General features: G+C 42.6%; 1 protein-coding gene across 2 annotated transcripts in view; it reads left to right on the top strand.

The window, feature by feature from the left end:
- KIAA0825 (KIAA0825 ortholog) overlaps positions 1-12,873 on the top strand; it is a 251,925-nt gene that overhangs the window by 81,372 nt on the left and 157,680 nt on the right. For both annotated transcript variants that reach the window (XM_075446981.1, XM_075446980.1), the window contains exons 7-10: positions 78-172; positions 1,898-2,125; positions 3,132-3,397; positions 4,633-4,783. In XM_075446981.1, the coding sequence (XP_075303096.1) occupies positions 78-172; positions 1,898-2,125; positions 3,132-3,397; positions 4,633-4,783 (740 nt within the window). The remainder of the gene's footprint in view (positions 1-77; positions 173-1,897; positions 2,126-3,131; positions 3,398-4,632; positions 4,784-12,873) is intronic.

Below are 12,873 nucleotides of genomic sequence, written 5' to 3'. Positions count from 1 at the left end.
TATCAGAAGATGTTGTAGGCTGCTGACTTTTCTACAGAATTAATCTTAACTTTGATCCCTTTTATCACACTGTGCAGGAGTTCTGAAGAAAGCTAGTGGGGAGCTTTTAATAGGAGAAACTAGAGCAAATGAAACCAGTGTGCTTCCTGAACAGTTACTTCAGGTAGAAGAGGTGAGTATGAAAAGAGTCTTACACTTTGTAGGGGATTTTCTTTTGTCTGTGTCTCCAGCGTAGTCTGTCACCATGTTCATTATAAACACCTATTGCCAGTTTCATTATTTAGCTACTGCAATTAATTTTAAGTGCAAAGTCTTAGTTAAGATGGAATAAAATCTTACGGCATTAATGAAGCAGTGGTTGTTATTGAAGATTTGAAAGCAAAATGGATTTCACGTCAGAAGTGTAAGATACCAAAACAATAAAATACCTCTAAAATACGATAACTTTCTTCAGTGTTATTCTCAAATACAGCAGAATCTTAAAAAAATCTATCAAGTTCTTAGCATTTGATCATCATGATGCTACCTATAGGGATAAGTACTCACACGATGCCCTGTTTCTTTGATGTCACCAAACAGCTGTCGAGTAAGCGCTATGCTTTGTACAATGTATGCACAAGATTAAGTTTTAGTCTGGCTTCTGTTTACTACAGAACAAGTATTTGTTGTTGAATTTATGGGATCTAAATGCTTTAACAATTCTGATCCTTTGCAATGGTGGAATTGAATTTCCTAGTTGCTCAATTTTAATGCTGAAATGACTTTTTAAAATGTGCTTTGGATCAGTTTGTGAGACTAATGTTCCTCCATCTTACAGATTACAAAGAACAGTATTATGAGAAGATTGAGCTTTACTTGACCCAAGATAAAAAAAATAAAAAAAAAAAAGAGAGTGCAAAAATGAGGGTCCATGGGCACTGCCTCTATGCACTGGAGTTGAGCATTGGGAGTGGGGAAGCGGAAAGGAAGGAGGAGGCAACTTCTGAATTAAAGTAAACTGGAAGGGTTCCACTTCATAGCCCTTCATTGACTTCCGATTTAGTATTCTAGCTGCACCTTGTTAGGAATCCTTTTCTCCTACTATGCCCTCGTAATGGGGATCTTTACTGTACATCTTACATCAGTAAAATACTTCTCTTAAAGTGGTGCAATTCTCATTTGGCCACTTCTGGTAAGGCTTAAGCCAGCTGTGTGTCATATGAGCAATGCAAAGCAAGATTAGCGGGAAAGTAATGATGTTCTACTGTGTCTACTTCTCGCAACTGTTGTGCTTCAGATAACTTCAGAAGTCTCTGTTTATAGAAGGCAGGGAACTGATGTAAACCATGGTAAAATCCAGCCTTGGCTAAAACTAGAAATCTCTACTTAAACATTTTAATCTTTGCTAAATCCGGCTCTAGAGAAGTGAAATCCGGTGTGGCTGTGTTAAAACCAGCTTCTCTAAAAGTTTTCCATTAATATTCATGGTTAGTAACTTCCAGTTGTTACCTTGCAGTGAAAATTATTACAGGGTATCCATTGCTGGATTACTTATTAGACTATTGAAAATGGTTATAAATTTATTTGACTTTGTTAAACAGATTCCATTAAAGATTATAAATAATGTGAAGACAAAGCATGGCTTTTAAAAATCAGTCTTGTTTAAACAGGGTTTTTTGTGAATTTATTTCTTTAAAATTTGATGACAAATTTAATGTTGTTATGCCTGTTCATTTTTGTTGAGTATATATACTGCTTTTAATATGATTTCAAGGCTAGCAGACTATATTTTAAGTTATTAAAATGAATTTCAGAAGGTGATGGTGTCCTTTAATTTAATCATGGATGTTGGTAGAAGTTTCAGACAATAACACTCAATGATGAATTTGGACTGATTGAATATAAATATGTATTTCAGCCTGTTTTACTGAATTTTGGCTGGAGAAATGCATTTAAAGACCTGTCTTCTTCTGTGGCTCACTGTATAACAATAGCAATCGAGGACTTTTCAGCTAAGATTCTTCAACGTGAGCAGAAAGAAGAGCTTTCAGCTGCAGGCTATGCAATGAGTCTTGTAAACAACCAGCAAATGAGGGAGTCCTGCGGAGCAGTCCAACAGGAGGAGCAACCGAAACGAATTGCTAAGGCAGGTATCAAAAGATCTGAAGTTTGAGGGGAGACAGAATGCCAAGACTGTTTGCCATCTACACTTTGAAGTACTTACAGTACCATTAATATTCTATATCTTATATAAATGGAATTAAGAAGAAAGTGAGAGGCGTTACAATATGAGGCTGAACAGAGCTTTATACAATAGCCCACAGTCTATACTTGAAAGAATTAACTTTTAAACTTCACTGGCATTATTTTTTTCATCCAAAAAGTTCTAAAACATTCTGATTAGTATCTGCTCTGTTACCAAGTGGTTCGATGGGAAAATGCTGAAAGCTTTGAAGCATAGCTATAAAGGGATTTTCTGTATTCATATCCTTAGACATGCCATTTAACTAATCAGCATAACCAATAATATGGCCAAATTAGAGTTCTTTCATTTGGCTGAAAGGTCATTTATGACAATTAATTAAATTGTTTTTCTAAGGGAATATGTGTTTGAAAGTTTTTTATTTAGTAAGCTTTGCAACTGTTCTCACAAATTTGGAATGCTGTTAATGGATGTTTGCTTAATATCACACATAAGCTTTTGGGAGATAATTTTAAGGAGATCAATGTATGAATTTACCAAGAGATGACAAGCTCGTTTTCAAATTCAGTATGAAGAAATGTGTTTGTATGTTTTTCAAAATAAACTAGTCTAGAAAATTATCTTTGTTTACAAGGAATTAACCTTATGCTTTGAATGTACATCTAATGAAATCATAAACAAAATGAAGGCATTACTAGCTAAGATGCTTTTAATTTTTTTCCGCCAGGGTATATTATGCAGCTTTAAAGCTAGAAGGAATGAAATAATAATTCATTTACTGTAGATAAACATTTCTCCCCTGTATAACAGAATGAAATGTTTGTAAAGCTGATTTAATATTTTTATGTTTTGTGCCAATTTAATTATTCAAGAATCTGACCCTAGTGTGTATAAATTAAACAGTGCTGTCAGAATACAAATAACTTGTTGCCACGTTTATTTCTCTCAGTTTTGTTCTGACATCATGGAAGAACTTGACACATTGCTTCCACTGGCTCTGGCATGCAGAGATGATTCTCTTCAGGAAATTAGAGCAAACTTTGTAGAGGCCTGCAGCAAAGTGGCAACAGCTGTCCTGGCAAGACTGGAGGAGAAAAGCAAAGACGTCCCCTCCAAGGCTCCTCTGCAGGACTTCTATGCTGCCCTCTCCACAGCAATATACGTCTCTCAGCATCTCACAATGTATAGCAATTTAATGAGAGAAACGAGCAAAAAGTGAGTCCCTTTTACTTACAATGCTTTATTTCAAGCGTAAATAATATAGGACCTCATTCTGTTTTGGTGATACAGCGTGGTGGTAGTTTTCCAAATTGCCTAATATTTTTTAGCACACGCACAGTGTGTACTATTTATGGAAAGACCTGAATCAAAGTTATTGATCATCTAAAGCGGCCATTACAAAACAAATTATTTATGTTGAAGATCTGTATTTGATTTGCAGATCAATATTTTTTATTTATTAAGCTTGAGTAAATAGGGTTGTCCAGTGAACTGAATGTACTCTGCTGTCATATAAATAGAGGGCTAAGGCCTGTTTCTGAAAATTTCTAACCTTTACAGTAGCTGAATTTTCATAAAATCTGATTTACCATATAGCAATCTTAGAGGACAGTATAAATGTACATTCCTGCACTTCTTCCTTGCACCATCTGTATTCAGAAATTTGATCAAATACATCCAGTGTGGATTTAGAATTTATTTTTCATTGCATGCAGAATAATAATTAGAGAAGATACGAAGTAGCAGTATAAAGTCTAAGACCTGGGGGGCAATGTAGCTATATTTTCTGTGCTTTTAGGAGATTTTGACTGAAGATACTAGGAATTTCTTTATTGGTCCATGTGTTTCTGGCCATATGTAATTTAAAAGTAGACGACACTGGGCCTTTTGGCAGGGAAGCCTGAACTATCACAATTTTCAAGGAATGTGTGATTCTAAGGGGTTATATGCAAGGTTGAGCTACTTTCCCTCTGATCTTATACTCTCTCTTGCATGAAGCATGTGAATGGGAAGTCTGAGCCAAAATATTGCTCAATAATTCTACTTAAGTGTATTATGAAGGAGTTTTAGTACCTACCTACCGAAATTAATCTCTGGACTCAGTGTTTATGTTTTCTTTATCACACTCAGTTCTGATGTAATTGTACTTCCACCCAGAATCTCCCAATAACTGAATGACAAATGTACTTTTACCTCAGAAAATAGGATGAAGTAGTACAGTTCTCGGTGGCTTGGTTAAATGAGAATTTATAGATGAGAGATACCCTTAAAGAACTTGTGAAACAAGGACCAGATATTTTTCAAAAGTGAATGCCAAGTTCATACTCCAGGACCGAGAGGAAATGAATGATTGATACCTAATAATCAAAACCATTTGCAGTACTGGGGATTGTTACCTCCTACTGCACAGCCTTTCAATCTTTCCCTCTTTGATCATTCTCTCTGAACAGACCCCTGTTCGTAGTGCCTGTCCAACAATATCAGGAATTCATCAACGTTCTCCAGTTCCAAGTTACGGACTACTGCGTCAGAGTTTGTGCTACAAGCATTTTACAGGATGCTGAGAGCCACCACTGGGATGACTACAAAGCGTTTTATGAGGTGCGAGGTTAAGTTTACTGTGCCTCCCTTCCAGAAAATGTGCTTTACTGGTTGCCAGCCCTCTGACTAATTAGAAGCATAAGATCAGCTTTATTTTTACATAAAGATTATTGGAATTTACTGTTTTGAAATGTCTACTACTGCAGTCAAATGTCTTTGTAGAAATGATGTAGGAAAACTCAGTCATTTAAAGATGGGATAAATCAGTACCATGGAGTGTTTGTGTCATTTGCTTAATAAAATATTGCATATCAAGTTCAAGACATTTATATAGAACTCAGCAAAGAATATGCCACTATTTTAACTCTTCTTACAGAGAGTGTGACGTATGAAAATGACAGATATTTTTCTCATGGATTTTTTTTATCTGATTCTTTGATTTTTATTTTCAATTGGTTCCCCTTTTTCCTACTTGTGAGTGAAGGATGTAACACAGAAAGATGGACAATATAATTACCTTCAGTATTCAACAATATATATCTGAAATAACTAGTGCCATTTCACCTGAATTTTGAAGTCACAGGTCTGCTCTTAAATTATAATCCTAATGATACTGCTTAAACCCTAAGGATTAAGTGAATTTTTCTAATTTACTGGGTTTTTTTCTTCATCCCAGTTACATGCAGACATAAACTGTCATATACTGTTTGAAATTATTTTCACTCCATTTCAGGATGAAGTGAAAGTAGTATATGTTTTTTTATCAATAATAACTGAGATCTCCTGGAGGCAAAGTCCTGTCCTTCTTTATATCATTTGCTGTGTGAGAGATTTAGGGTGGTTTTGTTAAGCATTTTCTAGAATTCTTACATGAGAGAAGACTCTGTGTGATGCATATATTCTGCAGATGAAATATAAAAAGCTGCTGAGTCAGTGACAAAAATCTGTACTGGACAGGGGATGCAGACCTTAATATGAGTCATCTATGAAAATGCCCATCCCTCAAACACAAGTAAATAAGCATTTTACTTTTGTTTGAATGTGAGCCCAGATGTCCTGGGTTGATAAGAAGGTAAGGAGTTTAGTGGCTTTTGGCAACCGATAAATCGTGATATGATCTTCACTGTCTGTAGTCCATATGGTGCTGGGTCCTGCTTGTTAATGACCCAATAACTATTCACCACGGAGAAAACCTGTCAGAAATATCTGTCTCAAGAATCACAGAATCACAGAATCACAGAATAGTAGGGGTTGGAAGGGACCTCTGTGGGTCATCTAGTCCAACCCCCCCGCCGAAGCAGGGTCACCTACAGCAGGCTGCACAGGACCTTGTCCAGGCGGGTCTTGAATATCTCCAGAGAAGGAGACTCCACAACCTCCCTGGGCAGCCTGTTCCAGTGCTCCGTCACCCTCAGAGGGAAGAAGTTCCTCCTCATGTTCAGACGGAACTTCCTGTGCCTCAGTTTGTGCCCATTGCCCCTTGTCCTGTCACTGGGCACCACTGAAAAGAGCTTGGCCCCATCCTCCTGACACCCACCCTTCAGATATTTGTAGGCATTTATAAGGTCCCCTCGCAGCCTTCTCTTCTTCAGGCTGAACAAGCCCAGTTCCCTCAACCTCTCCTCGTAGGGGAGATGCTCCAGTCCCCTCACCATCCTTGTAGCCCTCCGCTGGACTCTCTCCAGTAGCTCTTCATCCTTCTTGAACTGGGGAGCCCAGAACTGGACACAGTACTCCAGATGAGGCCTCACCAGGGCAGTGTAGAGGGGAAGGAGAACCTCCCTTGTCCTGCTGGCCACACTCTTCTTGATGCACCCCAGGATCCCATTGGCCTTCTTGGCAGCCAGGGCACACTGCTGGCTCATAGTTAACCTGTCGTCCACCAGGACACCCAGGTCCCTCTCCGCAGAGCTGCTCTCCAGCAGGTCCACCCCAAGCCTGTACTGGTGCATGAGGTTGTTCCTCCCCAGGTGCAGGACCCTGCACTTGCCCTTGTTGAACCTCATCAGGTTCCTCTCTGCCCAGCTCTCCAGCCTATCCAGGTCACGCTGAATGGCAGCACAGCCTTCTGGTGTATCTACCACACCTCCCAGTTTGGTGTCGTCAGCAAACTTGCTGAGGGTACATTCTAACTCTTCATCCAGGTCGTTGATGAAGAAGTTAAACAAGACTGGGCCCAGTACTGACCCCTGAGGGACACCACTTGTCACCAGCCTCCAACTAGACTCAGCGCCGCTGATGACAACCCTCTGAGTTCTGCCATTCAGCCAGTTCTCTATCCACTTCACTGACCACTCATCCAGCCCACACTTCCTCAGCTTCCCCAGGAGGATATCATGGGAGACTGTGTCGAAAGCCTTGCTGAAGTCAAGGTAGATAACATCCACAGCTCTCCCTTCGTCTACCCAGCCAGTCATGTCATCGTAGAAAGCTATCAGATTGGTCAGGCATGATTTCCCCTTGGTGAATCCATGCTGACTACTCCTGATAACCTTCTTTTCTTCCACTTGCTTCATGATGGCCTCCAGGATAAGGTGCTCCATCACCTTTCCCGGGATGGAGGTGAGGCTGACCGGCCTGTAGTTCCCTGGGTCCTCCTTCTTGCCCTTTTTGAAGATTGGAGTGACATTGGCCTTTCTCCAGTCCTCGGGCACCTCTCCTGTCTTCCAGGACCTCTCAAAGATGATGGAGAGTGGCTCAGCAATGACATCCGCCAGCTCCCTCAGCACTCGTGGGTGCATTCCATCGGGGCCCATGGATTTGTGGACATCCAGATCGCTTAAGCGATCCCTCACACAGTCCTCCTCGACCAAGGGAAAGTCGTCCTCTCTGTAGGCTTCCTCTCTTACCTCCGGGGCCTGGGATTCCTGAGGGCCAGTCTTAGCACTGAAGACTGAAGCAAAGAAGGCATTCATTAGCTCTGCCTTCTCCGTATCCTCCGTCACCAGGACACCCGCCTCATTCAGCAGCGGCCCCACATTGTCCCTAGCCTTCCTTTTGCTGCTGATGTAGTTGAAGAAGCCCTTCTTGTTGTTTTTGACATCCCTTGCCAGCTTCAATTCCAGGTGAGCCTTGGCCTTCCTCGTCGCATCCCTGCATGCTCTCACTACGTTTCTGTACTCTTCCCAAGTGGCCTGTCCCTCTTTCCACATGCCATGCACCTTTCTCTTCTGCCTGATCTCCGCTAGAAGCTCCTTGTTTAACCATGCAGGTCTCCTTCCTCCTTTGCTAAATTTCTTTCTCAGGGGGATGCATTGCTCCTGTGCATGGAAGAAGTGTTGTTTAAAAAGCGACCAGCACTCATGGACCCCCCTGCCTTCGAGAGCCCTGGCCCACGGGATTCCTCCCAGTAGCTCCTTGAAGAGGCCAAAGTCAGCCCTCCTGAGGTCCAGGGTTTTGATCCTGCTTATCGCCCTGCTTCCTCCACGCAGGATCCTGAACTCGACCATTTCATGGTCACTGCAGCCGAGTCTACCTCCAACCTTCACGTCCTCCACCAGTCCCTCCTTGTTTGTTAACACAAGGTCCAGCAGCGCGCCTTTCCTTGTTGGTTCCTCCACCACTTGCATCAGAAAGTTATCATCGATGCTCTGTAGGAACCTCCTGGATTGCACCTGCCTAGCTGTATGGTCTTCCCAGCTGATGTCAGGGTGGTTGAAGTCCCCCATGAGAACCAGAGCCTGTGACTGTGAGGCTGCTTGCAGCTGCCTGTAGAAGGCTTCATCAACCTCCTCCTCCTGGTCGGGTGGCCTGTAGTATACACCCACCGTAATGTCACCCGTGTGAGCCTGTCCCTTAATTCTAACCCACAAGCTTTCAACTCCTTCTTCACTTGCCCCCAGGCCAAGCTCAATGCATTCCAGTTGCTGCCTCACATATAGAGCAACTCCCCCACCTCTCCTTGTTGGTCTGTCTTTCCTAAAGAGTCTGTAGCCATCTATGACAGCATGCCAGTCATGCGAGTTGTCCCACCACGTTTCTGTGATGGCGACCAAGTCGTAGCCGTCCTGCTGTATAATGGCTTCCAGCTCCTCCTGTTTATTGGCCATACTACGTGCATTGGTGTAAACAATTGGTGTAAACAAAAGAAGAAAGAGTGTGGGTTAGTTAAACAGTTTTGTCAATACTGATCAGAACTGATGTGTGTAGAAATGGATGAAGAAAGCTGGTATCTCAGCTCTGTACACTCACAGGCCTTGCAGTGGGAAGTTTGTAATTTTACATCATCACTCTGCTCTTTTTACTGGGCTGTGGACCAAAACACAAGGATGGACCGTGATCTGCTGAGAGTGTCTTCAGGAGGCATGATGCTCAGAAGCTGCTACTTCCATTGAGCTCTTGTAGGCATCCCAATTGGAAGAGATGATTGGCTTAAGACCTATTGCTAGTTACTGAGGCAACATCCTTCCAAAACTTGTAGCAGAGAAGTGGCTCCTTCCGAGGTCTCAGCTTAGCTGGAAGTGTGAGGATCTGCCTCCTAAGTCATGCTGGTCATGCAACAAGAGAAGCTTGAATCTAGGCACTAGGAGACCTTGCCGGTCCTCAAGAGCAGGCTGTAGTGTGAGGTCCCCTGTCTCAATGGGGGCACGCTCTCGTGCTTGTGCAAGTCAGTGACTCACAGCCCTTGCTCTGCTTCTGGTGGGATCCACTGCTGTCAATAGCATCATGAGCTTGCTTCTTTAAGAAGAAGCTGCACTTAGGCCTCTGCTACTGCTTGTCTCATGAGTAGCCTAGCTCTTGAATCTGATTTAGGTCAGGACCCTCATTACTCTTTCCCCGTTGTCCCCTAGTTTTGAGTATTACATGCAACTATGAAAGATTCAGTCCTCATGTGTAAATCCTGAATGCGATTTCATAAAGGAAAAAAATACTTTCCATTATGATCCCACAAAGTAAGCAAAGCGTTTCCTGTCCTGTGGTTTTGTGTGCATGAGTAGGGCAGAAGGAAGAGGAAGAAACCGTTCTTTCGTCTTTCTTGTATTGCATGCTTTATTGCAAACTACACGGGGTTCAAATGGAGTTACTCTCTGCTTTTTTCCCAATAGTATAGAACATTCAGGTGCTGTTGGAAAGAATACGTGATAGCCTTCCTTTCCATTCCCTGCTATTAACATATTGACTAATAAAACTGCTTGACTGACTGGATCTCTAAGTTGTCCAGAAAGAAGACAAAACCACTGAAAGACAAGGGGAAAGGAGGGAGTGGCAGGGGACAGTGTCTGTGTTTGATTATGCAGAGCTGCAGTTTCCATATCTATTTAATTGTTTGTTTGTACAATTATAACATCTGAGGAGAACAAGATTGGTAGCAAATGGTTATTACATCCTATAAAAGGATTTTCTATATTGTTAACATAAGAATAATCTCTTTTTAGATGTTTTTCGAATTTCATAACCGATATCAGTACCTGCTCACCCATCCTCCCTCTGATGTGAACCTAATCTAATAGTCATAACTGGAATTGAAAGAAAAGCCAAAAGACCAATTATGATTAGAGGGTAAACACGGAGATTATTGCCCTTTTTGAAGACTGGAGTGTCACTCCAGTCTTCAAAAAGGCCAAGAAGGAGGACCCAGGGAACTACAGGCCGGTCAGCCTCACCTCCATCCCGAGAAAGGTGATGAAGCAGCTCATTCTGGAGGCCATCATCAAGCAAGTGGAGGAAAAGAAAGTTATCAGGAGTAGTCAGCATGGATTCACCAAGGGGAAATCATGCCTGACCAATCTGATAGCTTTCTACGATGACATGACTGGCTGGGTAGACGAAGGGAGAGCAGTGGATGTTGTCTACCTCGACTTCAGCAAGGCTTTCGACACAGTCTCCCATGATATCCTCCTAGGGAAGCTTGGGAAGTATGGGCTGGATGAGTGGTCGGTGAAGTGGATAGAGAACTGGCTGAATGGCAGAACTCAGAGGGTTGTCATCAGCGGCGCTGAGTCTAGTTGGAGGCTGGTGACAAGTGGTGTCCCCCAGGGGTCAGTACTGGGCCCAGTCTTGTTTAACTGCTTCATCAACGACCTGGATGAAGAGTTAGAATGTACCCTCAGCAAGTTTGCTGACGACACCAAACTGGGAGGTGTGGTAGATACACCGGAAGGCTGTGCTGCCATTCAGCGTGACCTGGACAGGCTGGAAAGCTGGGCAGAGAGGAACCTGATGAGGTTCAACAAAGGCAAATGCAGGGTTCTGCACCTGGGGAGGAACAACCCCGTGCACCAGTACAGGCTTGGGGTGGACCTGCTGGAGTGCAGCTCTGCGGAGAGAGACCTGGGTGTCCTGGTGGACGACAGGTTAACCATGAGCCAGCAGTGTGCCCTGGCTGCCAAGAAAGCCAATGGGATCCTGGGGTGCATTAAGAGGAGTGTGGCTAGCAGGTCGAGGGAGATTCCCCTCCCCCTCTACTCTGCCCTAGTGAGGCCCCATCTGCAGTGCTGTGTCCAGTTCTGGGCTCCCCAGTTCAAGAAAGATGAGGAGCTACTGGAGAGAGTCCAGCGGAGGGCTACGAGGATGGTGAGGGGACTGGAGCATCTCTCCTATGAGGAAAGGCTGAGGGAGCTGGGCTTGTTTAGCCTGAAGAAGAGAAGGCTGCGAGGGGACCTTATAAATGCTTATGAATATCTCAGGGGTGGGTGTCAGGAGGATGGGGCCAGACTCTTTTCAGTGGTGCCCAGCGACAGGACAAGGGGCAACGGGCACAAACTGAAGCAGAGGAAGTTCTGTCTGAACATGAGGAAGAACTTCTTCCCTCTGAGGGTGACGGAGCCCTGGCCCAGGCTGCCCAGAGGGGCTGTGGAGTCTCCTTCTCTGGAGATATTCAAGACCCGCCTGGACACGGTGCTGTGCAGCCTGCTCTGGGTGACTCTGCTTGGGCAGGGGGTTGGGCTGGGTGACCCCCAGAGGTCCCTTCCAACCCCGAACATTCTGTGATTCTGTGATTCTGTGATTATAACCACTGTGAGACCACAGACAATTTTTAATATATTTTAGGAAAGTTAAGCAGAGATTTTGTGAGACACAAGCAGCGAATTTGTGGCAATGTGAGCTCTGAGCTGAGCTCTAAGGACACTGTTCCCATTCAGCGCTCAGAGTCGAAGCTGCCAGGGAGCAAAAACTCTCTGGGTCCAGGATCTCGCTGGCAGAGTGCAGGGAACACCCACCGTGCCGCTGGGCCAGCTCTCTGGATGACGTCTTCAAATGGAGCTTTTAGTGTATCAGACATCTGCTGTAGCTTTGGGAACTTATGTTTTCTAATAGTCAAAGAATAAAGAATTGTCTGTTCAAAGATAATATTGAGTGGCTTATGTAATAAAGCGCAGCTGCTTGTTTCCTGATATATAAGCTAAATAAAAGCTCACATCTGTTTGTATTGTATGAAGCCTGCGAAAATAGCAGATGTTTACTAGTAGAATTGTCTATAAATGGCAGCAAATCGAAAAACAGGTCAGAAAAAGGGGGATGAATCTCTTTTAATTTGTCAGTGAAACTGTTGCTTCTGCAGTGGAGGCACAATCTTAGAGAAGGGGTGTTATTCTATTTACTGCTTTAAATTAAATAAAGCAGAGAAAATGAAGCAATTTGTGTTTGTAGTTACACAGTTAAAAAGTAAAACTTGCCAACATTCAGTTACTTAAAAAAATGAATACCCTATGTTACAAAGTCAGTTTAGAATTCTATTTCTGGTTGTTACGACTGCACGGTTTTTGAAAAATTTTAATTTTAGTTTTGTATCTTAAAGATATGACCAAAAACTATTAGCTTCCATTAGGCATTCGAACTAATTATTTCTTTGCTTGTTAAGTTTATTCTTAACAGTTGAAATTTTTTTGCAAAGAACACAAATGTTAATAAAATGCCTGTAAGGTAGGGTCAGAGGTTTATTTCTGGTTAAGTTCTACTGGGATGTATCTCAAGAGTGGTCACAGTAATATAACTAGGAAACTCAGACTTACGGAAATGTATTAATGTTTGAGTTATGCAAAGTTACAAAGTTATGAGTTTCATGATTGAAATTTGGAAAATCTGACATCTTAATGATTTGTTTTTCTTTTTTCTAAATGAGATTTTGGAAATGCCTATGCCAATCATAAATTTAGTGACTAGAACAATGGTCACAAGTTTGGTACTTTTGATCTTTGTCTTAATTTATT

This window comes from Opisthocomus hoazin, chromosome Z, assembly GCF_030867145.1.
Source record: "Opisthocomus hoazin isolate bOpiHoa1 chromosome Z, bOpiHoa1.hap1, whole genome shotgun sequence".
Taxonomy (NCBI): Eukaryota; Metazoa; Chordata; class Aves; order Opisthocomiformes; family Opisthocomidae; genus Opisthocomus; species Opisthocomus hoazin.
The sequence above is the reverse complement of the archived record's forward strand: the minus strand, read 5'-3'. Positions and strand labels throughout refer to the sequence as shown.